Below are 21,751 nucleotides of genomic sequence, written 5' to 3'. Positions count from 1 at the left end.
AAGCTTGGATTGAGATCCAAACTCATGCGAATTGCTCGGTGTTTGGGACTCCTATGCTGCTTCCGGTGATAGCTGTTGAGGAGGGGTGTGCAAACGTAGATCAAGACGATCAATAACTGTTTACGCGTCCGTACGGACTATCGCTGTTGCCTCAAAGGCCTTTCGACAGTTCTCTTTCGTAAACACGTCGAAAAACGCGTCCTTAAAGGCTGGAAGGAAGTTCCCTTTGTTGATATAAAAGACGCGATTTCGTGCCAAGCCTCTGACACGCTCAGAGTACTTGCTCTTTAGCGGTGAGAAACACACTACGTCGAGAGGCTGAAGGATGTGAGACGAATGTGAAGGCATACACAGAGTGAGGATCTTGTTCTCGAGGCAATAGTCCTTGAATGCTTGATTCAAATGGCTCTCATGGCCGTCGAGAATGAGTAGCCTATACCCTGCTACTTGACGCGTCCGTGTATGCGTATCAAAATGCTTCAACCACTCCAGACCAAGGTCGTTATTAGTCCAGCCGTTCTCAGAGACCGAGATTCTCCAATCTGAAGGGATATCAGCCTCTTCATACCACGTAGAGATGTGGACGCGCCCTTTGTAGATAATGAAGGGAGGGATTGTATAGCCTGCAGCGCAAATGCTCTGTATTACTGTCACCTATTCGCGGTTGCCTGGTTGAATAAGTGTCGGTCTTTTTCGTCTCTCTGAACCTGTAACAACTTTCATTAATCCAATAATACCCATCTGGAAGCCCGTTTCGTCGAAGTTGTGAACATCATCGTCGTGGACACTATGTTTGGCTTTAGTGTCTATTACTAACGTCAACCACGCGTTGATAACGTCCGGGTCTTCTTGGAGGACTCTCTAACGATCCTTTGCTCGACTGAACGCTATCTTCAGCTTCTCCGAACGCGTAACGAATCTGTTAGGCCAGCATTTACCGACTGGCCCTTTCCCTCGTACAGCTAGAAGTTTATTAGCCATATCTGCTACCTCAGAGAGTACAGGTGCAAATCCTCGCGAATCAAGGTCAAGGATACATTGCTCAAGCGTCTGTTCTTCTGTTAACGTCAGATTCTAACAGTTTGGTGCCATAGTCTCGCGAGATCTGGTTCCTCTGAGTCTCTTAGAGAGTATCTAATAATTGATATTGAAAGCAGCAGCTGCGCTCCGTTGGCTCCGAAAATGACCAGATCTATACGCATTGATAGCAAGATCGATTCTACCTTCTTGATTATCTGATGACATGTCTCGTTGTTGATACAATAAACAGGAAAGATGTTGTTTACAATGCCAAGACAAAATGGCCCGTTCGGTGATTTGGCCCGCTCGGTGATGGATTACGTTATGTATATCGAGGTGCCCTGTAGATTGACATGTACCAAAGTTCCCCAGAAACATCGGTGGAGTGCATGGGTTCCTCTTCCTGTCCTGCAGGATTTCTGACCGAGGCGTTTCTGTGGCGCACCCATCTCTGCTGACGTCAACTCTCGTCCCGAACCAACGTTCTGTTCCACCACTAGTGAGGATCACGAGCAGCATCCGTTTGTCTTCTTCTTCTTCGATATTTCGATATAGTGCCTCTGGAAGATCTATACGCACAATTTGGCCGGTGCCTCACAATCTCCTCTGCCATTTATACACATACAGACCCTCCTCCGGCCAACAGGGAGACTGCCGACAGGGATAAGCATCCCATCCCGGAAAGCCCGGAGGACATCTTCGGAAAGGGATCCACGTCCGGCAAGCGAAAATGATGCCTCCGGACATCCAAACGTCGGTGGAGGCCCGTCGGTACTACGACGCACTGCACGCCGAACTCATCAAGACCGGCAAGTACCATGCCTTCACATTGCCGTGGTCGACGATAGGCATGGTCGCCGTCCCGGTCTACCTCATGTTCGACCACCGACACTCCCGGCTGCGACGAGCGCTGCGGATTCCGTTCTTCCTGCTGGTCGCCACTCACAGCATATGGGTGCTACTTACGAACCGGGCCCGGGACGCCGCCATGGCCTATCTGACCGGCCTCATACCCATTTTCTTGCTGCTCTGGAGCGCGACGTTCCTGCTGTACAGCGACGGCCAGCGGGATTTCAAACGACTGCAGTACCGGAACAGCGTTGCTTTCGGCCGGTTCCACACCGACGGGAAGCGAACTGCAAAGGCAGCTGACGGCTACGCGGACGGCCCGGTCACCCGGAAAGACAACGGTCATGCAAACGGTGACGGCAAAGGCTCCGCCAACGCGAAGTCAAATGGCAGCGCCCACGGCCACGCCGACAGACCCTCGAACGATACAGTCCGCAACGTCACCTCCACCACTCTCACCTACGACAACCCGCGCCGCGCCGAGACCGGCCCGGTCTACTGGCAGGGCTACCCGACATCCTCGTTCCTCGAGCGTCTGGACTGGGTGGTGGATCTCTTCACCAACTTCCGCGGCATCAATTGGAACTTCCAGATCCCCGATCTGCCGCCACGGCCCTCCTGGGTCGAGGCTGATCTCGCCGGCAAGGTCAGCGGCACGCCCGAATTCTACGAACACCTCACGCCCACGCCCGACGTCCTCGTCAGCCGCACGGGCGTCCAAGCCTTCACCTCGAGCCGGAAAACGGTCTGGTACAGCGCGGCGAAGCTCTTCTTCGGCTTCGTCATCATCCTGGACATCCTGAAGCTCGCCGTCATTCACGACCGGTACTTCTGGGGCTTCGTCGACCCCGTCCCGCCTGCGCCCGCCTATCTCCCCTCCCTGATCGCCGACTCGCCCTTCCTGCTCAAATGGTACCGCTTGCTCCTCGGCTGCGGCGCAATCTGGGCCGGGATCTCATCCATCATGGTCGTGGGTCCGCTCGTCTACGTCGGTCTCCTCGGACCCGAGCGCGTGGGAATCCGGGGCGAGCCTTGGGCGAACCCACCCGATGCGTTCGGATCGCTGGCAAACGTCCTCGACAAAGGTCTCGCGGGGTACTGGGCCGGCTTTTGGCATCAAATTTTCCGCCGCACTTTCGAGGCGCCCGCCACGAAACTGATGAACGCGTTGGGGATCAAGCCGCGGAGCAACGCGGGGTTGCTGGCTGCTTCTGCCTGTGCATTTGGCGTTTCGGCCCTCCTGCACATGTCTGGAAGTTTCACCGAGCTCGGCGATACCCGTCCGCTGAGCGGGCCAGGTTTATTCTTCGTGCTGCAGCCGCTTGGGATCTTCGCGCAGATCTTCTTCGTGCGGGCACTGCGGGCCAGTGGTCTTGCGAAACTGGTCCCACGCTGGCTCGGGCGTCTCGGGAACTTTACTTGGATGATGTACTTCTTGTACTACACCGCACCCTTGCTCGTTGAGGACTTTGCTCGGGGCGGCGTGTTGCTGTTTGAACCATTGCCTTTCAGCCCGACTCGTGCGCTAGGTCTGGCACCTGCGAAGGAAGAGGCGATCGTGGGCCGGTTCCCATTCTTGTTAGATGGAGTGGCGTTCTGGCATCAGGGACCGACTTGGTGGCAAACTGGACTTGCACTTTAAACGTTGACGCTGAAGAACGATAGATTGCGTTACAGCGCTATCATGGCATCGTGGTCGAATCCTCATTCGAGGTTTCCAGTGCGGTCAATTTGACGACTTGATGATCTCATTCTATGCATTTTCTGCGAATTCTTTTCCGTTTGGCATGGGCGCTAGACATGAATAGCATGAGCGAGTTGCACAAGTCGACGGCATGATGGTGGTTTCATGCTTGTTGGAGTTCACCTATATATGGCATATAATTAGATTGAACCGCCGTGAAAGACCGGGAAAACTTACACGACTTCATCCTTCCGGCTCTGCTCGTCATGTGTTGACGCCTGCCTTGGAGCGATGCCCGCTCGCTGGCGCTCTTCCTTCGCAGTGTATCCCATACCCTGGCGCCACCATTGCAGGAGCCCCCTCTCCTCCATCCATCGACTATAATCCTTCACCGATTCGATTTCTTCAAGGCCAATGTTGATAGACGCCGTACGATCTTGCAGAGCCTTAACCCCATCGGCCGACAAGGTGGCCAGAGCCTCTGCATCGAGTTCGACAGGAGCAGGCCGCACCGCCAATTGATAATCTTTGTATCGCAATTTCTAGAGGCAGAAGAAAACTCATGGGTCAGGAAAACCAAAATCTGCGGAGACCCCATAGTGTCCTTCCACGATGGATCTCTAGCAAAAGACAGCTCTCATACCTTTACACTGCCGACCCAACCCGCGACTCTTCCCGAATTTATGCCTGTGACATACATGATCCCCGGCCCCTTGCCGCCGCTGCGGAGCATCGCGAAGACGCCATGTTCGCTGGCGGCGTGCCGAAGCTTGGCGACTTTCTTGAGGCTGGTGATGTGGTGGGTGCGGATGAGAGCGTGCCAGGGACGGGGATTTGCTGGCGGCGAGGGAAATTCGGTCTGTGGAGAGAGGGATGTCGTCGACGACAGGCGAATGCTTGTGGCGGTGGACGGAGGAGATTTGGATGATCGCGTCGTGAGGTTGACTAAGTTGTGAGTCCGACGAGAGTAGATTAGTATACTCGGCATCGAGGTTGGGGGCCGCCAAGATCGTCGGCAACGCGAGGCAGGCGAAGATGCGAGAGATTCGAGTTCCGGTTGGTACGACAGATGGACGTCGATTCATTATCATCCGCGCATTGGTAGAAATTCCTTTCGAGGCTTTCATGCTCTGAGAGCTTGCAGCTGGTGATGCAGGTGTCTAATGGATGGCTGACGTCACGCGTCAAGCATCTGTGGGGGAGATTTTGGAACATCGCGAACGAGGTTTGGCGCTGGTTGTAGCGGTCCAGGGTTGCAAAGCTTCCGAGGTCGACCACGATGTCATATACCGCTCGATAGAGCACCGTGATCAATCTCGTCGAAATAGTGTCACACACCAAATATCTGTGTCAAGTATATTCATCATTTCAGATTTAACTTTTTTTCTTTCCTAGTCAGACTACTTAAGCCAAAGTCTTTTCCTTCAACTCGATGCCATAGTCCTTCTGGAGCTTCAACCGCAGGGGCTCCGCCAACTCAGGCGTGACCGGCGCCAAGATACCACGTGCGGAAATCTCACCAGAGAGGACCATCAGCACAGCGACGGCACAGGGGACACCGACGAGCTTGGCCATGGCGCTGTAACCTTGGCCATCGTCGTTGGCTCCGCTGCCGGGCTCAGGCGCACCATACTCGGCAAGCGTCGAAGTGCGCACCTCCTTGCGACCGTCGGCCCAGGTGATGAAGAACTTGTGTTGGAGCATGACGAAATCACGCTCACCGGGAGCGTACTGCATCTTGTGCTCCAACGAGGCGCACAAGGCATCCAGAGCGGTACCGGCGGGAGTGATGGGCTCAGTGGAGAAGAGACCGACCCAGCGCAGGCCAGCCAAGATGCGCTCTTTGTCCTCGGCTGAGTTGAAGTTGGCCTTGGAGGAGACAGCTGCCTCGAGGTCGGCTTCGGACGAGGACTTGGCGCCGAGGATCTGCGCAAAGGCTTCGTTCCATGGGATGGGCTTGGAGAGGAAGTCCTTGGCGTCGCCGTTGAGCAGACCAAGCTCCTGCAAGACCTGGACGAATGCTGGGTTTCCGCGGTAGCGGAGGGTACCACGGATGACGGTCTCAGCTTCGGGGATATTGTATCGCTCACGGTAAGGGGTAGAGTCACGGTTCGGGTATGCGTCGAACGCGTAGCCGGGATAGATGTGGTAAGGTTGAGCCGTGGCCATGAGACGAGCGCCAGCGACGGTCTCAGTCTTGCCATCGCGGTAAAACTGAGCGGTGTTGTTGGCGGCAAGGAGCACACCACGAGGCGACCATGAGAACTTGTATCCAAGAGGGTTGTCCGAATCCTCAGGTGCGGGCAGACCACCGCAGTACGAAAGGAATCCTGTGATCTTGCCACCCTGCTCGTGCACCTCGGTGATGGTCTTGACGGCGTAGAGGTGGTCGATGCCCGGGTCGAGACCGATCTCGTTGAAGACTGTGATGCCAGCCGCCTTGGCCTGCTCATCGAGCGCAAGCATAGCTGGCGAGACATATGAGGTGGTGACGACGTGCTTCTTCTGGTTGATGGCGGCCTGAATGACCTGAGCGTGGAAGGTGTATGGAATCAAGGAGATGACAAGATCGACCTTGGCGACCTCGGCCTCGAGGGCAGCAGCATCGTTGACATTGAGCGAGATGGCGGACGCATGTTGCAAGCCGTGGGCGAGTTTCTGTGCACTCTCGAGGGTTCTGCAGGCTGCGAGGCGAGGAGGCAAGTCAACTCAGGTGCTCGATTCGACACCATCGTGTATCGTAAAGGACGAGGACTTACCGACAGTGACCTTGACACCGGCCTTGTCAAGCTCGACCGCAGTTGGGCGGGTGACGAAGCCTGCTCCGAGCAATAGTACTGATCTGTGAAAGGAGAATGGTATCAGCAAAGCGGAGACAAAGATGGCCTTGATTGAGATTCAGGCCTAGGACCGGACATGGCACATACTTGGACGACATGATTGTGTTGATGGGATTGGCAGAGCTAAGTTGATCTGAGAGAAAAAAAGACTTTTAGGCAATCGAGCTTCAACGGCATGGGTGAGTCAAGCAAGGGTCACAGTCCCGCCGTACCTACAGTATAATCGGAGTACGATGTGGTCTGGAAGGCAACAAGGGTGACCAATGGTTTGATCGACAGAATGTACACCGTTCAAAGGCAATACGACTACAGCATGCTCGTGGGCTTAGATTTTCCTGGATCCGGTGTTCGCCACTGTCCATCGCCAACGCAAGTCAACATACGTACGCGCCGTCATCACTGTTGTTCTTGATGAATTATTACCATTGTTATTACAGTATGGTGAAAATATTCGAGCATGGAGGGGTCAAAAGGTGGGACATTGGCCAGGCACATTGGACATTGGACCCTGTGCACCAACAACACATTTGCATGACTCGCGTGTGGAAACCGTTTGCCCTGGTGGCCTCGAAGTGAGGTAGGGTACTGTACTCCAGGGCTGTATGTAATTAATCCGTCTCTTCAGTAGATCGCAGGTTCTCCTCTATCCCGCTCTCATTCTGGGCATGCTGTATACGCATCATGTGTTGTATCATCGAAACACGCGCAGACTTTCACCTGGCAGCTATCGAATGGTGGACCAATAGCAGAGTTATCGTCATAGAGAGGCGGCTTGCCACAAACGCGAGGCCATAGGCCAGAGCGACATGTCAATCGTGTTTGTCGTGGGCGACGAGTTTGTGTGATGGTAAGTGGCACTCAGCGGCACTCAGTGGTCAACATGGAGAAGTCCATATCGGAGTGGAGAAGACGGACAGTCGCCAGATGTTATCTTTCAACTCTATCGTCGCGTGGAACAATTTGTCGTGAGAAAATCTCTGGGGACGTGACTTATGATTGCCGCCGAGATAGATATGCGGTTCGTAACTCAAGCGATCGATTATCGTTTCATCGATAAGCGATAGTGGCCTCAATTCCTACCTACTAGGTACATGCCTAGATCGGCGTATGATGCCTGCATCTTGTTGATGGAGGTGGCATGCAGATGCGACGAATGCATCGCGGTCCTGTGCGAGATCGCCGCCACATGTTCCTGACACGTATATAAGACGGGGATCCATCGAGACGTCAGAACATCTGGGCGGCCACAGCTCCAGGACAGGACATGGACTGGACATGGATGTATTCGAGAGTGTGGTGAGGAGGGGCTCGGGTGATGTGCTCGCCGGCTGCCAAAGCGATCCAATCTCCAGGACGGATGGATTGAACGCCGGGTGAAGGCCCTCCCGTGAGCTAGCTTCTTCCAATCGAGTTGTTATTTATCACTGTTCCTCCTTGGGCAAATTGGGCCACACTTGGGCACACAGTCGTGACAGTCAACGGTGTGGCGGGTGGGCGGCAGCGGCGGCATGTATGTGGCGTCATGGTCCTCCAGACTCGGGGGCGTTTGACGAGAGTTTGAGCCATTCCTCCCCATCATCAAGCCCATCAACCAATGCCACCTGCATGAATTCGATTGCTTACCTACAGTACCTAGTAGGTATTATCCTGCACCTCTGGCAATTCTGACCTCTGCATATAGTAGTCCCCGGCCCTGATCAGTTGAATGCTGGCGACCAAATCATCCCTTGACGAGATCCCGCAAACTTGCCCACCAGTACTGTAAGTACGTCGTGCTCGGGCTGTGCTGTGGTAGTCGTCTGGTTCTCGTCGACGCACATCTCGACCGTGTCCTGCTCGCTCGCCCACCTTCGCTCACCTCTCTGCTGCCGAGGTGAAAAGCGACGTCGCATCTCGCCCGCAATTTAAAAACCTTTGGAAGTCTCCCAGGGCTGGAGAGCGAGAGACACGGCCCGGCGACAACCGCATCCGTCCATGCAGCACCACTCCGCGCGCCTGGAAATTAATAATAATTCTAATGAAACAACGTGAATAATAAATCACAGGAGCGACGTCACCAAACCGACCCCGTGGGCATCCAGGCCCGCGTGCATCAGCATTTGGCGGCTTGAACCAGCGCTCCATCATCTTTCTACCGCCGTGCATCCATTGTGGTAGTCGATAATAATAATAATAATGATAATAATCAATAATGTCCAGGACTCTGCCCAGAGTTTATCGCATGTATGCAGATCGGAGGCTACCCGCTGGACGTAGTTCCATTGATTAGCTGTCACGACACGACAGCTTCCTCATACGCCATTTCTCCGGTCTTTCTCCATCCTCAAACCCAACGCCAGCCAATAGTGAGGCAGGCATTTGAGGCTGATTTGCATTTCGAAGTAAACGGCTTATCGACATTGTCACAGAAATAGCGTGCGCCATTGGAGTCTTTCTCTTGACCCGCCGGTGATTCGTAGATCCGTCGAGACCCCCGGTGACCGTTAGCCACTGGAAGGGAAGAGCTCTTCGGTGCGGTGGGAGCATCATCATTGATATTTGGCTCTTCCTTCCACCCTTTTCGTTGACCTGAGTCTCCGACCTTTTTGTCTTCTCCATCACCACCGCCAATAACGTCCTTGTTCAACTTCGATCGACACTTCGCCGTTGCAACACTTTACCTTGGCCTTCATCCGACAACATGGCGGTCGCAAGCGGATCGTCAAGTACGACCCCCTCACCACAATTCCGCAAGAAAGTGTTGCGAGTTTTGGTCATATCTCTTCTCCTCGATCTGGTGAGTTTGCGCAAATCTTTCCTTGTCCTTGACTTTGAAGAATGTGTCGCCTGTTCTCTGTTTGGATGTTCGGCCAATCGGCACGAAGAGAGAATGTTCATATCGCGCACACAAGTCATACACCTCAGCCTCGGCCTTCATCTCTTCATTCTACAACACGCCCGTCAGATGAGCGCCTCGCATTACGCCCCATTTGCTGATCGCGGCTGTGCCTTCTCCACAGATCTCGTTTACCTTCATCCTCCCGCTGTTTCCGCAGTTGGTCAACTTCTACCGCCAGCTCGAAACCACACAATCATCTTCGACGACTGTGCTCGCGCGCATCTTGACCGGTCTCAATGCCTACAAACAGAGTTTCGCCCGACCCATCACCGATCGATATGACATCGTGCTTCTCGGCGGTGCCCTCGGCTCGCTCTTCTCCCTCTGTCAGGCCATCGCTTCGCCCGTCATCGGTGCCCTCTCAGATCGCTATGGCCGGCGGACGGCCCTTCTGTGGTCCATGGTGGGAAACATTGCCTCCGTTGCGCTCTGGTGCGCTGCTGTCGACTTCCGGACATTCCTCGCGAGCCGCATTGTGGGTGGATTGAGCGAGGGCAACGTGCAGCTGGCGATGGCCATCGCGACGGACATCAGCTCGGACGCTGATCGCGGCAAAACGATGGCTCTGGTGGGCGCCTGCTTTTCCGTGGCGTTCACATTCGGCCCGGCTCTGGGTGCGGCGCTATCGAATGTCAACCTTGTTGCTGCGAACCCATTCGCGACTGCAGCAGGAGTCTCTCTCGTCTTGATCGTCGTCGAGACACTCTACCTCTGGTACGCGCTTCCGGAGACCAACATTCTCCACAGCGCGGCTGCCACGGCTACCTCCGGTGAGGCAGCAAATGGCAGTGCCCACGAGAAGGTCAACGGCAGTGCCGCAGCACACGCATCTGAAAAAGCCACCGCAGAACAGCCCGCAACCCTTGGGCGAACCAACTCCCACATTACTCTGAACCTCACTCACTTCTTCTTCATCCTATTCTTCTCCGGCATGGAGTTCAGTCTCACCTTCATGACCTACGATCTGTTCAGCTACAACGCACGCCAATCCGGCCAGCTGCTCGGCTACATCGGACTGATCGCCTCCCTGCTCCAAGGCAGCGTCACCCGCCGCATGAAACCGCTGTTCCTCGTCCGCATGGGCGTCGCCAGCGCCGCCGCCGCGTTCCTGCTCCTCGCCCGCCTCCAGACGACCACGACCCTGTACGCCGCCGCCACTTTGCTCGCCGTCACCAGCAGCTCCGTCGTCACCGGCCTGAACTCGCTCTCGAGTTTCGAGGCCGCGCGGACCCACCGCGGTGCGGTCCTGGGCAACCACCGCAGCTGGGGTCAAGTGGGAAGAGCCGCGGGACCGCTGATCTTCTGCTCGCTATACTGGTGGGCGGGCCGACAGGCAGCGTACGAGACTGGAGCGGTGGGCATGACGGCAGTCCTCGTCGTGGTGGCCGCTGCGCTGAGGAATCCCCCGGTCGGGGTGAAAGAGGCGGCGAAGATTGCGGAAAAGAAAGAGCTTTGATGGGGGGTTTGACTCGAAATTACTGAGATTTAATTGGATAATGTTATAAAAGTTGTCAAAGAATGGGTGCCTGTGAACGCTTTTGTGAGCAAGGTATCTGCGTCGAGTGTATGTGACGATTGATCCTACGCGGGTTTCACACCGCGGTCCTACAACGGAAGCGGATCATAGGAACACTACCCCTCCGGTTCGTCTACGCCGCTACGTGGATTTTGCCGCTACGTGGATTTTTTTCTCGTCAAGCAGAGAGCGGAGAGACCAAGACAAGGATGCCATAGGGCGTCAAGGTTTTCGAGGATCTCGGTACGACGGCCAGACGACACGCCGCGGCTCCAATTTGCGTCCTATCCTTTCAATAATATGGGCTATGGGAATCTGTGGCCAGACTGACCTTGAAAGCAAGCACTACATCAATTTCTCATAATTCGTTCACCATGTGCCCCCCCTAATAGCTCCATCCTGAAACTCCCCCTCAGAAGCAAGCAAAAAAGCTTCACGCAAACGAGTGATTTTCCCTCCCACAAAGGCCATCCGATCTTCTTCACCACTCCTTCGCCTCCATCCCATCCGGCGGCAACGTCTCGACTTTGCCCTTCTTGACCTCGTCCCAGCTCGTGCTGAGGCTCGTGCCGTTGGACTCGGTGTACGACTTCATCATGGCGCGGCGCACCTCGGGCGACGCGTTCTTGTAGAGTTTCTTGAAGAAGTTGTTCGTCGCGTCGCCGCCTTCCGTGTCGTCGTCGTCGTCCTCCTCGGCCACGACCGTGGTTGCGCCGTCGGCGGTGGCGGTCTCGCTGGATTTCTTGCTGAGGTTGGATGTGATGGTGTCCCAGTTCTTGGGGCCGGTGCGGGAGGAGGTGGGATAGGCGGGTGGGCGGTCGATGGGTTTGGGAGGGGCTGGGTTGTGGGAAGTGCTGGTGGCATCGATGTTGTCGGAGGCGGTGGCGTGGGTGGCTTCGGTGCCTTCTAGCGAAGGCCATTTCTGGCCTGCTTGGGCTTTGAAGAGGATGATCTCGACTTTGCTGGGCATGACTTTGGTGATGGTCTTTTCGGCGAGGATCGGCGCGTATAATGGATCTAGCGTCATCTCGTATGTCGAGTCGGTGACGAGAGGGAAGGAGATGCTAAGGGAGGTGGATGTGGTCTCGATCTCGGTTTGATCCTTGGGCACTCCGCGGGCGAGGAGAGTGAAGTAAATGTGTTCGGTATTCTGGTACCATTCGTGGCGGATCTTGCTGGCAGGCGTTTGTTGGGGCGCAGGAGGTGCTGATGCTATCGGAAGTACCGTGGTAGACGCCGACGACGGAGCATCTTGTCCACCAGCTGTGCCTGGGGCAGTTACTTTCGATTCGTTGGCTTCAATGATGGGAGTCTCCGTTGCAGTGACCTTTCGGCGCTCATCGTCGGCTTCCAGTTTCCGCAGGCTTATTTCGATCTTATTGAGCCACATGATAGCATTCTTGTGTTCTGGCGACTTCTCCTTCACTAGATTGAGCACATATTGGGCATCGCCGTATCTGCCGAGCTGGCACAGTGCAATTCCGCGACGCTGTTGTGCCTCGATGATAAGGTCTTTCTTGCCTCGTTGTTGAGCATTCACGACTGCTTGCTCAGCATCACGTAATGCCTCATCGGTTTTTTGAGCTCGTTGATACGCCGTGGAACGTTGAATGAAGTAGTCGGGCGATGTTGGAAACTCCTTGATAGCGTCGGTATAGGCTTGAATGGCGGCATCGTATTCCTTTGCTTCCAGTGCCTTTTTGCCTCGAGCGGCGTGAGAAGCCATGCCGAAGATCCGGATCGTGAGATAACAACCTTACTTGGAAGTGTTTTCGATTCCCTTGAATTTCGATACAGATGGACTGTCAGTAATGAGCAGTCGAGAGCGAACGGTATCAAAAATTGGAAGCAAGTCGCAAGTTGATACTGTTCGATCGTCAGCAGGCAGCAGGTCAACAGTTACGACACAATCAATCAGTGCAGTACTCACACCTGCGCACGGACTTTACCACCAGATTCCGGCCTCTTCTGAAGCTTCGTCCTATACTTAGATTCGTGCCGCATGCCCAACTCCTGCTTCCATATGAATTTTCCAAGATTGGAATATTAATATTATTACGCGACGGCGGCTACTAGGTCGTTGATCTGCAGGCATGTCCGCTTGAGGGTCCATAGCCTCCGGTTCAACTCGGGAAATTCCACACACAAGCTAAATCTTGACTTGACCGAGTTGTTCAAGCTTGATATCGGCACGCTCCGGCCAGAGAAGATCGTCTGTTCGTCACGCGTGACACGTAACCATCTCACAATGTCTCGGGCATCCATGCAATCCTTTCTGGCCACAGCAAAAGCTCGTCTACAGCAGGTCGTCAAGCAGCGAGGGCGGGCCAAGCTGGTGATTGGCAACGAATCCGCCGATCTGGACTCGATCGCATCCGCACTTGTCTATGGATACTTGCAATCGTACTGTCTTCCAGACGGCGATAGTGTGGATATAACGATACCTGTTACGAACATCCCGTCCGCCGATCTGGCTTTGAGACCGGAGCTGACAGCATTATTGAAATATGCCAATATTCGTCCTTCAGAGCTGATTACACTAGACGACTTGGGAACCACTTTCCTTTCGGCTGAACAGACTCAGTGGACGCTAGTCGACCACAATGTTTTACAAAGCGACCTCGGTCAAAGATATGCTGGCCGAGTGGCAGGTGTGATAGATCATCACGATGACGAGAAGAAAGTGCCCCGGAATGCCTCTCCAAGGATTATTGAAAAATCGGGTAGTTGCAACAGCCTCATAATCAACCACTTCTGCAGCTCTTGGCAAAGTTCGTCGTCGTTGGCAGCTGCAGATGCTCAGATAGCTAAATTGTCCCTTGGTGCTATCCTGATTGATACGATCAACATGACCGACAGAAATAAGGTGACCCCCCACGACGAGGAGGCTGTGCAATATCTTGAAGCCAAGGTAGCAACATCTACCGCCACGGCTGACAAGCATTACGATCGTGAGGACTTCTACAATGTGATTAACGCCGCAAAGAACAACATTGATGACCTCAGCATTTACGACATCCTTCGCAAGGACTATAAGCAGTGGACTGATGACGATAGTGGCTTAGTCTTGGGCACGGCAGCGATCGTACAAAATTTCGCTTACTTACAAAGTAAAGATGCAGATCTCCTAGAAGTCTGTAGCAAGTTCGCAACTGATCGGTCCCTCGATCTTTTGGCTGTCATGACAGCTTCCACCTCCAAATCTGGAGAATTTGGTCGAGAACTCTTGTTAATTGCATGCAAAGAAGACGCGCCTGTCGAGGCGGCCAGACACTTCTCTGACTCGTCGAAAGATGAATTGCAGCTGGTTGATCTGCAAAATGATTTACATGGCCCAGAATTTCCCTTTGTGCATCTGTGGAAACAGGAGAACCTCGCTGCTTCGCGGAAACAAGTTGCTCCACTATTGCGAGAGGCGATGAGCAGCAGCAATGCAGGAAGTGCTACCAACGGCAAGCTATGAATGTCAAAGGAGGTCTCGCGGTATTCTTTCACGTTAGCGCTGGTCGTTCGAAGTCTGACTGCATTTCGAAGTGATCTATCATCACAATCTTAAGCATTCGCAAAGGGTTGTGCTGGTAGCAGTGGCAACGATAATGTGCGTGATTTGGAATACCGGGCACCGACACGATGCGCAGCAGCACGGATCATGTAGAGGTTGGTATGCACAACCCATTTCCGACCAAAGCCTGCGTCCCAGTCAGGACATCTATCTTGTCTATTTTGCTTCAAATCTAAACAACATCAATCGTACATGCGCCTGCACACAGTTCCGGAACTGCCGAAGAAGGAACGACGTAGATAGGGGGTTGCCATCATCGCCCCGCGACGAAAACCCGATTCCCTAATTTCCAAATATGGCGTCGAGAATGGATTCCTCTGCCCCCGAGCCTTCCCCACCGTCTCCATTGTCACCAGAATCACCGCTACTGCCATCGCTCCCTTTACCTTCACTTTGAGGATCTGAGGGCTCACGGGAATCGTCCCAAGTCCATTCACCTTCATCCCCATCCAAGCTCTGCCGCCCGGAGCCGTCATCACCATACATGCCCTGCGCCGCGCCGCTACCCATGGCTCCAGCTGCACCTGCAGCACCTGCAGCGCCAACCCCAGGTTCCGAAGAACTGCCACCTCCGCCTCCCATGGGCCATGGGAAGAAGATTGGCGCCTCCATGATTCCATTGGAGCTTTTGGAGAAGTAATCGAAATCGATGGAGATCGCCGTGGCGAGCATGACGGCTCGTGCATCTAATGACATTGGCACGACGCGCTCGCCGCTATTTGTTGCTTGATGTTGATCTACAGCGCTGTCCATTCGAAGTACGTACACACCTGTGTCGGTGAAGATCTCCCGCGCAAAACCCGAGAAATTGCGATTGACGCTGCCGATTGTTGCCACCTCCGCCGATCGTAGAGTGAAGTCCCAGCTTAGAAGAGGCTCATCGATGTATGCGAATTGTGTCATTCCAGCTTCGATAGCGACCTCGGGAACTTTGGCCTCGGTCAGCGCAGTAGTTTCGGAGATCGGTTTCTGGCCGGATTGAAGGAGTTTTGTTTCGCTCGGGGAGGGTGGAATTGACCGTATTGGGCGGTTGCTGAAGAGGTTGTACTTCCGTCGGAATGCTGCCCACTGCTGTTGGCTCTCGCCTATGATGCGCATTTCCTCGGATTTGAGTGGAGATATCTGTGGTGCTGTGAGAGCAGCGTCTACAGAATGATTCATGATAGAAGTTGACATCGATGCTGAAGAGGATGTTGTTGCAGAATCTTGTACCACTGGATTGGTTGTCGCCGTGGGAGTCCCGGACTCCGCAAATCCGCCTTTCGGCACAGCATCGTATATCCTTACCCGACTATTTATGTACGAGAATGGCCTGTGTATCCTCAAGACCTCACGCTGTCGCTTATCGAAGATGTGTGTTGTGAATGATCGGTGTGTGCGGAATAATTGACGCGCCATTGATTGTCCTATCCCGTGATCCTGCTCTGCCATATATCCCAGGGTATTTCCGCAACCGTCCATGATGATGTATCGATTTGCCTGTTCAAATCCCAAGATTACGTTCATCATCTCCAATTGTCGTTGTATCACCAGGCTGCTGTGGCCAAGGATAGACATGGCGGGATGGTCGAGAGGGAGGACGGCATCGGGATCGTCGGCAATCTGTACATCGGCAACAAGGTCGGAGTTGTTTGCCCGAGCGAGAGCGACGGCCAAGAGTTCATTTTTACTTCGAGGTCGCTTTGAGGGCGTTTTTGATGGCGGCTGAGGTGGCTGTCCGCTGCTGCTTCGGCTGTTAGACCCATGGTTTGAAATGCGAAGCCGTTTCTGGCGCAAACGCTGTAGTTCTGAAGGTGTTAACGTTCGGTTGTGTCGTAAGACATGCGATGCGCTGCTTTGCGCGGGACGACCTGTTGATGACGCGTGACGAAGCCCGCGGGCTTGATAGCTTGCGATACGGGCTATCCGTGGTGACGACATTGTGCCGAATTTGAGGCGGAAAATCAGATTGATCAGATTTAACCGAGAGGCATTCACAAGAGAATCATGGCATTATAGATAGCATGCGCCTGGCCAATCTCGCCTCTCCGCTCAACTTCTTGTTGCAGCAGGACCCAGGGATCTTTGATGTGACCAAAGTGGTGATTGTTGTCCTCGGAGTACGCTCCGTTGGAGAACCTTGGATTGCATCTGCAGCCAGCGGGATCACGGCGCGACCCGTTTACAGTCGACACATAGGCCCTCTTGTCGTTTGCCCGGACTGGATTTGGCCAGACTTGTATGATGCATCGTATATGGATATCTCATCCTCAAACCATTCCAACGCGAATCGTCGAGCCTGCCTTGACCGTAGCTGTGGCCTATTAATCTCCAGTTGAGGAGAATCAAGGTCGATCGAGCCGGGGAATAATTTCTTGCACCCAGCATTTCACGACTCCCGAAGCGAGAATTTTCGTCCAGCGCAGCCTGACTGTTCAAATTTACGTCGAGATGATACGACTTGTTTGAATCCTTACTTTGTTCTATCCTCGAACACTTTCTCCATCCACAGAGCAAATTTTGATCCCGTCAAGAATCTAGGACAATACTTGGCTAAGTGTCAGCATGTCTGAAATTCCGGATTTTAATGGGCGCGCGGTAGCAGTGGAGCAGACGCCTTCTGGAACAAGCAGTTCCATGCCCTTCAAGACCGCGGAGACCTCTGTACAGAACAAGAAGCCAAATCAAAGGAAGCGCAAGCCAAATTATGCGCTCATTCACAGCAAACCATTACCGTTGAACACTTTCGCTCTCCCGAGCTTCCACCCTACAAATCCCATCTCATTATTTCGTGTAGCATATGCTATTCTATCACAATTCTTTCGTCCTCCATCATCGCATCCATCAGCACCATATAACAGCTATTTGTCCCTCGAGACCCGGGCTATCCAGGTTACAGATCCACGCCAAGTTCGCGCATTATGGGAGATGGGCTTCTTCGGCAAAGGCACTCTAAGTCGTAGCGAACCGAGCTGGCGAGATCGAGAAGAGGCTCGGCTCAAAGCGAAAAGATCTGGAGGTGGTACTGCTGAAGAAGTGACCAACGCGCGACGAGAGAAGCGGAGGGCGTTCAAACTGGAGCGAGCTCGATTGGAGAGAGAGAAGATAGAAATGCAACGACTGGTTGAAGAAGGTCGCCTCGATCCATCAGCGCTGAATCCTGTTCCAGTTATTGCAGACGATTCTGCTGCCAACAGCGAAACCAAGGAAGTCACAGAAAACTCTTCGCCAGCCTCGAAAGAACAAGGTGGAACTGTGTCTGATGCTCAGCCTACAGCGAGCAATTCAGTCGGACACATTTGCACAGAATCTGCCATCACTTCCGGTGCAGCAGATCGTCCAGCAAATGTAGAAAATCTCGATCTGGTCGAATTTGCGGAACAGGAACATCTTCAACTCACCTTTGAAGAGGCTTTCTTCCTGGCGTATGGTCTCGGAGTTCTCGCCATCGAAATCTCGCCCGAGAGCGCAACAGCGGGCAAGACATTGCTCGATACCAGCTCTAATTCCGCACTGCTTCGCATTTTCAGCAACTTGACCTCGTTTCCGCCTCGTCCTTTAGCCACCCCTCTCCGACCTGACGACCCCTTTCTTCTCTCATACGTCGTCTACCACCATTTCCGGTCCTTGGGTTGGGTGGTCCGCGGAGGTGTCAAATTCGCTGTCGACTATATGTTATACAACCGTGGCCCGGCATTTTCCCATGCTGAATTCGCCGTCATCATTCTGCCAGCCTACTCGCATGCGTATTGGAGTACAGATCAGGGAAAAGCTGAACGGAGCCTAGGACGTGATGGAGAGGACAGAAGTCGGGAGTGGTGGTGGCTACATTGTATCAATCGAGTTCAAAGTCAGGTCCTGAAAAGCCTGGTCTTGGTCTACGTTGATGTGCCACCTCCCTCGTCGTTCTTGCGAGATGCAGCTGGCGAAGTCACAGACCTGGGGGGAATGCTAAGATCGTACAAGATCCGCGAGTTTGTGCTGAAGCGATGGGTGGCGAACCGGACTCGGAATTGAGGGGGCACCAAGCCATGAAGAAATGAAGCATCCTGAGATAAAATTGATTTTTCGATGGAAAATCAACAGATCCGGCGCCCATTCGCGTTCTTCATGACGCAAGGATCATCGCAAGGAGCAGAAGATTTAACAGCGCCCAAAACACATAAGCAGTGTCACCGAGTTGTCTCAACGGGTTCTGTCTCCAAATACAGCCGCCCCCAAGACCGGGCATTCCGCTACACATCCGACGGCATGACATGCGGGCCACTCCGGATTCCAAAAAGCGAAATCCGATAATGAATATCGACTTGTTCTATCGGAGGCGGTGCCGGCTGTGGCGCAAATACGACCAGAGCCATCTCGCAGAAAGAATCTTGTGAAGTCAACGCAGTATTGTTCACACATCAATGATGGTGATCCCCGTCCTTGTGGCGATACTGTGTTATCTCATTGCTCTGATTCGATTGAAGGTAGAAGATGGCCAAGCCAAGGAAGCCCAGTCCGATCAGAATCGACACGCAGACGATATCAGTATACCAACTGCGTCGCCTATCGATCATATCATGGCAGTTCAGTCAGCCGATGTTACCAAGTCAAAGCCATATGGGTGATGCCTGGAGGCCGAGAAGCTTACGTTTTGGAAGTATTTGTGCCATAAACACTCGATTGTGGAAGTCCACCTACATTCATTGCAGATCGCAAGTTGGGCTCGAAAAGAAAATCGCGATGACGGGTCGGGCGCTGAGCCGTCACCGCTGGATGTTGTGGGAGCGTTGCGTTGCGTTGATTGCCAGCTTCGACTTGACCTGGTGTGGTCGCGCGCTGTAACTCAGTCGAGCCGCGAGTGGTCAATCTCCTGAACCACTGGTATTTATTGCTTTGACGGGAGCCATGGGCGATGGGTAGCCTGACAGCAATCTCATCGGCCGCGACAATGACCTTTTCATCCTTGGAATCCTGCATGTTGTTTGTCATCCCAGAAGACTGGTGTGAAGCCTGAACAAGTCGGGGCGAACGTTGCGGCTGAGGAGTATTTGATTCAACGTATCATGAAAGTTTTTTGCCCGATGGTTATGACTTGACTGCTTTTGTAATCGTAGCAAAAAGGCGTCATGATTGGCATGACCACCTGTTTTCAGTGGGTCTTGTGTAGAGCGGTGGATATGTCATTGCAATACTGAGACCATCATGGAGGGCAACTATAGGCGAAATGGGTCATTCTGAGATGTTGATTTGGCAAGCGTGAAGCGTAACCAATATTCTTGATCAGGTTCGCGTTTCTCTTGGGGATCAAAAGGCGTGTGTGATCAAGAATAAACACGTGATGCTGTTATATTCTTTCGCATGTGAAATGTAGTCTTCACTCTATCGCACGACGTGTTATTGACCTATGCATGTCAACAACATAATCTATACACCAGCTCCACTCCATTTGCTCACCTAGGTATCGTCGACTACTCATTCTCCAGCTGAGATTGTGATCAAGCCAAGCATTTCGAGTCCCGTGCGAGCATCATGGCTCTTCAGCAAAACCAGCATGTCGAAGATAATAACGCCGCCGACGGAGCACAGTCGGTGCCAGCCTCATCCAAGCTACGTCATCTGATCTTCAGATGGGGCATGCTGTCGCCACGAACCATATCATGCAGTCACGGCGACTACACACAGTATTTCCGCTTTTACAGGCAAACGCCATCACCACAGGCGAAGGAGCAAGGTGCCCCGAGTGTCGACGAAAGAGAGAAGCTGCCGATTCCTGAGGCGCGCAACTATGGCACAATCGATGCACGCCAACGTGGGCTTAGCAAAAGCTGGACCGCAAAGTACTTTTCATATTACTCGTTCCCGCCGATAGCAGAAGCAGAAGATGGGATTGATCCACGCCACGACGGCATGCGCGTGCGATATCGGCGACGAAGCAACATCGTGCCGTCAGTGCGGGTGCTTCTGTGCCATCTTGTTTCGATGACGGTCTTATTTGGATTGATGGCATTGGTTGTGCTTTGCCGGACCATGGCCAAAGGGGATGGCGGAATTATCTGATCAGGTCAGGTGTATACAAGAATTGTTGCCGAGGAACGCAGCCCTTGAAGGACTAATGATGTTGCAACGTCAATCAATATGTCAAGCACCGTCGAGAAGCGTGAAAATTGAGCGTCACCGTGATAGAAGTTTCACACAGAACTACAGAGGCCACATCGTGTTCATGATAACTTTTCAGTAACGGTGGGTCGAACGACTGCCGTGACGTTGAGCTTCTCGCGACCACGAACATTTAGGGCAATGGCATCTTGGTCACCACTCTGCATACTCCAATCTGCTGTAAGAGACGCAGGCAGTGTCGTTGGCCGCAGAAATTTCGCCTCGATTTCAAAAGCAGCATCAGTCTCCCATACACGTGCTTTCGCTGCTTTCTCCTCGTCGGTCTTGGCATCCACGAGCTGCTGCACTGCTAGAGCGACAACGTGGTTGCCATGTGCGATGACAGATTTGAAGCCAAATAACTTTGCGCCCATCGCGGAAACATGGATAGGATTGTAGTCTTTACTGGTCGCCGCCCATCGCCGAGGATCGCGTCCGCTTATCCGTAGAGCACGACCGTTTGCTTTAGAGCGATCCTGCTGCACGTCGGCGGCTACAAGTTGCACCCCGTCCGCCGCAGCCTCTTGGTAGATCGGCTTGTAGAACCTTGGAAGAGATTGCAGGAACCACAAGTCTTGCTTGAGGATTGTCTCTTTGCCGTGCCTCACATCTATTGTGATACAGAAATCTACGCCGCGCTTTCGTCGTCTTCCAGGATGGCCCGGACCGCCGAAGACAGCACTGTACGAGATCTGCCCAAGCTTGGACGCTGCCACGAGCGTTTTCCAGTCACGGATGGCAGAAGGGTTGATGAATCGAAACGTATTCCTCGTATTTACGGCACCAAACGGCTTGATAGGACAGTCACGATGTGCAAGAATGTTAATTGCCAAGGGTACAGTCTGAGCAATCAGAAAGAATGGATTCGTGCCGGCTTCCGTAGGACGCAGCCCATCCTTGAGCACCGCGCGATTAAAGACCCTGAGGTTGCCTTCCGTCAATGAGAGAGGGCCTTCTAACCGTACGCATGGCAGACGGAAGGCCTGGGCTGATCCTGGCTCGGGGAGCAATGGCGGGCGATACCCAGTGAAGGCTGGAAGAGCATGCTTCAGGGCGATCAGGGCTACGAGATGGGCGATGTCGAATTGGTTGATCTGGTTTGGGGACTTCTTGAGTGTAATGATGGTATTACCGTCGACGTCTAGATGCGGTTTGTGCCAGAGGAGAAAGATTCCTGCCAGGATTGTACCGATCAATACCGCGAACAGATTCGCAACGATGGCGAGGAACATGGCGAATAGGTTAAAGATGGTGCAAGGAAGGCCGCTGGGATGTTGAGGCT

The 21,751-nt window shown here is 53.4% G+C and overlaps 11 protein-coding genes across 11 annotated transcripts; 5 read left to right on the top strand and 6 right to left on the bottom strand.

Annotated features, from left to right (window-relative positions):
- Positions 1–1,466: 1,466 nt before the first annotated feature.
- K489DRAFT_380332 (uncharacterized protein) lies at positions 1,467–3,809 on the top strand. The gene has a single exon (XM_033604858.1). The coding sequence runs from the start codon at positions 1,751–1,753 to the stop codon at positions 3,509–3,511; it is 1,761 nt and encodes a 586-aa protein (XP_033459975.1). The 5' UTR covers positions 1,467–1,750; the 3' UTR covers positions 3,512–3,809.
- Positions 3,810–3,876: 67 nt separating this feature from the next.
- Positions 3,877–4,382, bottom strand: K489DRAFT_309328 (uncharacterized protein; the record flags this gene model as incomplete). Its single annotated transcript, XM_033600636.1, has 3 exons — positions 3,877–3,999; positions 4,051–4,095; positions 4,197–4,382. Coding segments are annotated over 3 exons (354 nt in total), but the record flags the coding sequence as incomplete, so codon positions are not given.
- Positions 4,383–4,898: 516 nt separating this feature from the next.
- K489DRAFT_394588 (putative saccharopine dehydrogenase Lys9) lies at positions 4,899–7,670 on the bottom strand (the record flags this gene model as incomplete). The annotated part of the gene is made up of 3 exons (XM_033606809.1): positions 4,899–6,237; positions 6,313–6,390; positions 7,658–7,670. 3 exons carry the CDS (start codon positions 7,668–7,670, stop codon positions 4,958–4,960), a joined length of 1,371 nt encoding a protein of 456 aa, XP_033459973.1. The 3' UTR covers positions 4,899–4,957.
- Positions 7,671–9,073: 1,403 nt separating this feature from the next.
- K489DRAFT_370543 (MFS general substrate transporter) lies at positions 9,074–10,727 on the top strand (the record flags this gene model as incomplete). The annotated part of the gene is made up of 2 exons (XM_033603150.1): positions 9,074–9,169; positions 9,393–10,727. The coding sequence occupies 2 exons, from the start codon at positions 9,074–9,076 to the stop codon at positions 10,725–10,727; spliced, it is 1,431 nt and encodes a 476-aa protein (XP_033459972.1).
- Positions 10,728–10,815: 88 nt separating this feature from the next.
- Positions 10,816–12,829, bottom strand: K489DRAFT_357124 (SGS-domain-containing protein). The gene is made up of 2 exons (XM_033602552.1): positions 12,725–12,829; positions 10,816–12,660 (listed from the first exon to the last, which is right to left on the bottom strand). Exon 2 carries the CDS (start codon positions 12,511–12,513, stop codon positions 11,269–11,271), a length of 1,245 nt encoding a protein of 414 aa, XP_033459971.1. The 5' UTR covers positions 12,514–12,660; positions 12,725–12,829; the 3' UTR covers positions 10,816–11,268.
- A 206-nt stretch (positions 12,830–13,035) lies between these two features.
- Positions 13,036–14,250, top strand: K489DRAFT_388788 (DHH phosphoesterase; the record flags this gene model as incomplete). Its single annotated transcript, XM_033606447.1, has 1 exon — positions 13,036–14,250. One exon carries the CDS (start codon positions 13,036–13,038, stop codon positions 14,248–14,250), a length of 1,215 nt encoding a protein of 404 aa, XP_033459970.1.
- A 51-nt stretch (positions 14,251–14,301) lies between these two features.
- K489DRAFT_380324 (Scramblase-domain-containing protein) lies at positions 14,302–16,421 on the bottom strand. Its single transcript, XM_033604857.1, has one exon. The coding sequence runs from the start codon at positions 16,267–16,269 to the stop codon at positions 14,632–14,634; it is 1,638 nt and encodes a 545-aa protein (XP_033459969.1). The 5' UTR covers positions 16,270–16,421; the 3' UTR covers positions 14,302–14,631.
- Positions 16,422–17,001: 580 nt separating this feature from the next.
- On the top strand, positions 17,002–18,345 carry K489DRAFT_293409 (uncharacterized protein; the record flags this gene model as incomplete). Its single annotated transcript, XM_033600251.1, has 1 exon — positions 17,002–18,345. A coding segment is annotated over one exon (1,344 nt), but the record flags the coding sequence as incomplete, so codon positions are not given.
- A 386-nt stretch (positions 18,346–18,731) lies between these two features.
- Positions 18,732–19,290, bottom strand: K489DRAFT_370538 (uncharacterized protein; the record flags this gene model as incomplete). Its single annotated transcript, XM_033603149.1, has 2 exons — positions 18,732–18,876; positions 18,962–19,290. The coding sequence occupies 2 exons, from the start codon at positions 19,288–19,290 to the stop codon at positions 18,732–18,734; spliced, it is 474 nt and encodes a 157-aa protein (XP_033459967.1).
- A 552-nt stretch (positions 19,291–19,842) lies between these two features.
- K489DRAFT_410031 (uncharacterized protein) lies at positions 19,843–20,370 on the top strand (the record flags this gene model as incomplete). The annotated part of the gene is made up of 1 exon (XM_033607657.1): positions 19,843–20,370. One exon carries the CDS (start codon positions 19,843–19,845, stop codon positions 20,368–20,370), a length of 528 nt encoding a protein of 175 aa, XP_033459966.1.
- Positions 20,371–20,531: 161 nt separating this feature from the next.
- K489DRAFT_370537 (uncharacterized protein) lies at positions 20,532–21,701 on the bottom strand (the record flags this gene model as incomplete). The annotated part of the gene is made up of 1 exon (XM_033603148.1): positions 20,532–21,701. One exon carries the CDS (start codon positions 21,699–21,701, stop codon positions 20,532–20,534), a length of 1,170 nt encoding a protein of 389 aa, XP_033459965.1.
- Positions 21,702–21,751: the final 50 nt, after the last annotated feature.

This window comes from Dissoconium aciculare, assembly GCF_010015565.1.
Source record: "Dissoconium aciculare CBS 342.82 unplaced genomic scaffold K489scaffold_6, whole genome shotgun sequence".
Taxonomy (NCBI): domain Eukaryota; kingdom Fungi; phylum Ascomycota; class Dothideomycetes; order Mycosphaerellales; family Dissoconiaceae; genus Dissoconium; species Dissoconium aciculare.
The sequence above is the reverse complement of the archived record's forward strand: the minus strand, read 5'-3'. Positions and strand labels throughout refer to the sequence as shown.

Bases quoted from the DNA above. Each gene is read 5' to 3' on its own strand.
- K489DRAFT_380332 (XM_033604858.1), top strand. From the start codon at position 1,751: ATGATGCCTCCGGACATCCAAACGTCGGTGGAGGCCCGTCGGTACTAC.
- K489DRAFT_380324 (XM_033604857.1), bottom strand. From the start codon at position 16,269: ATGTCGTCACCACGGATAGCCCGTATCGCAAGCTATCAAGCCCGCGGG.
- K489DRAFT_357124 (XM_033602552.1), bottom strand. From the start codon at position 12,513: ATGGCTTCTCACGCCGCTCGAGGCAAAAAGGCACTGGAAGCAAAGGAA.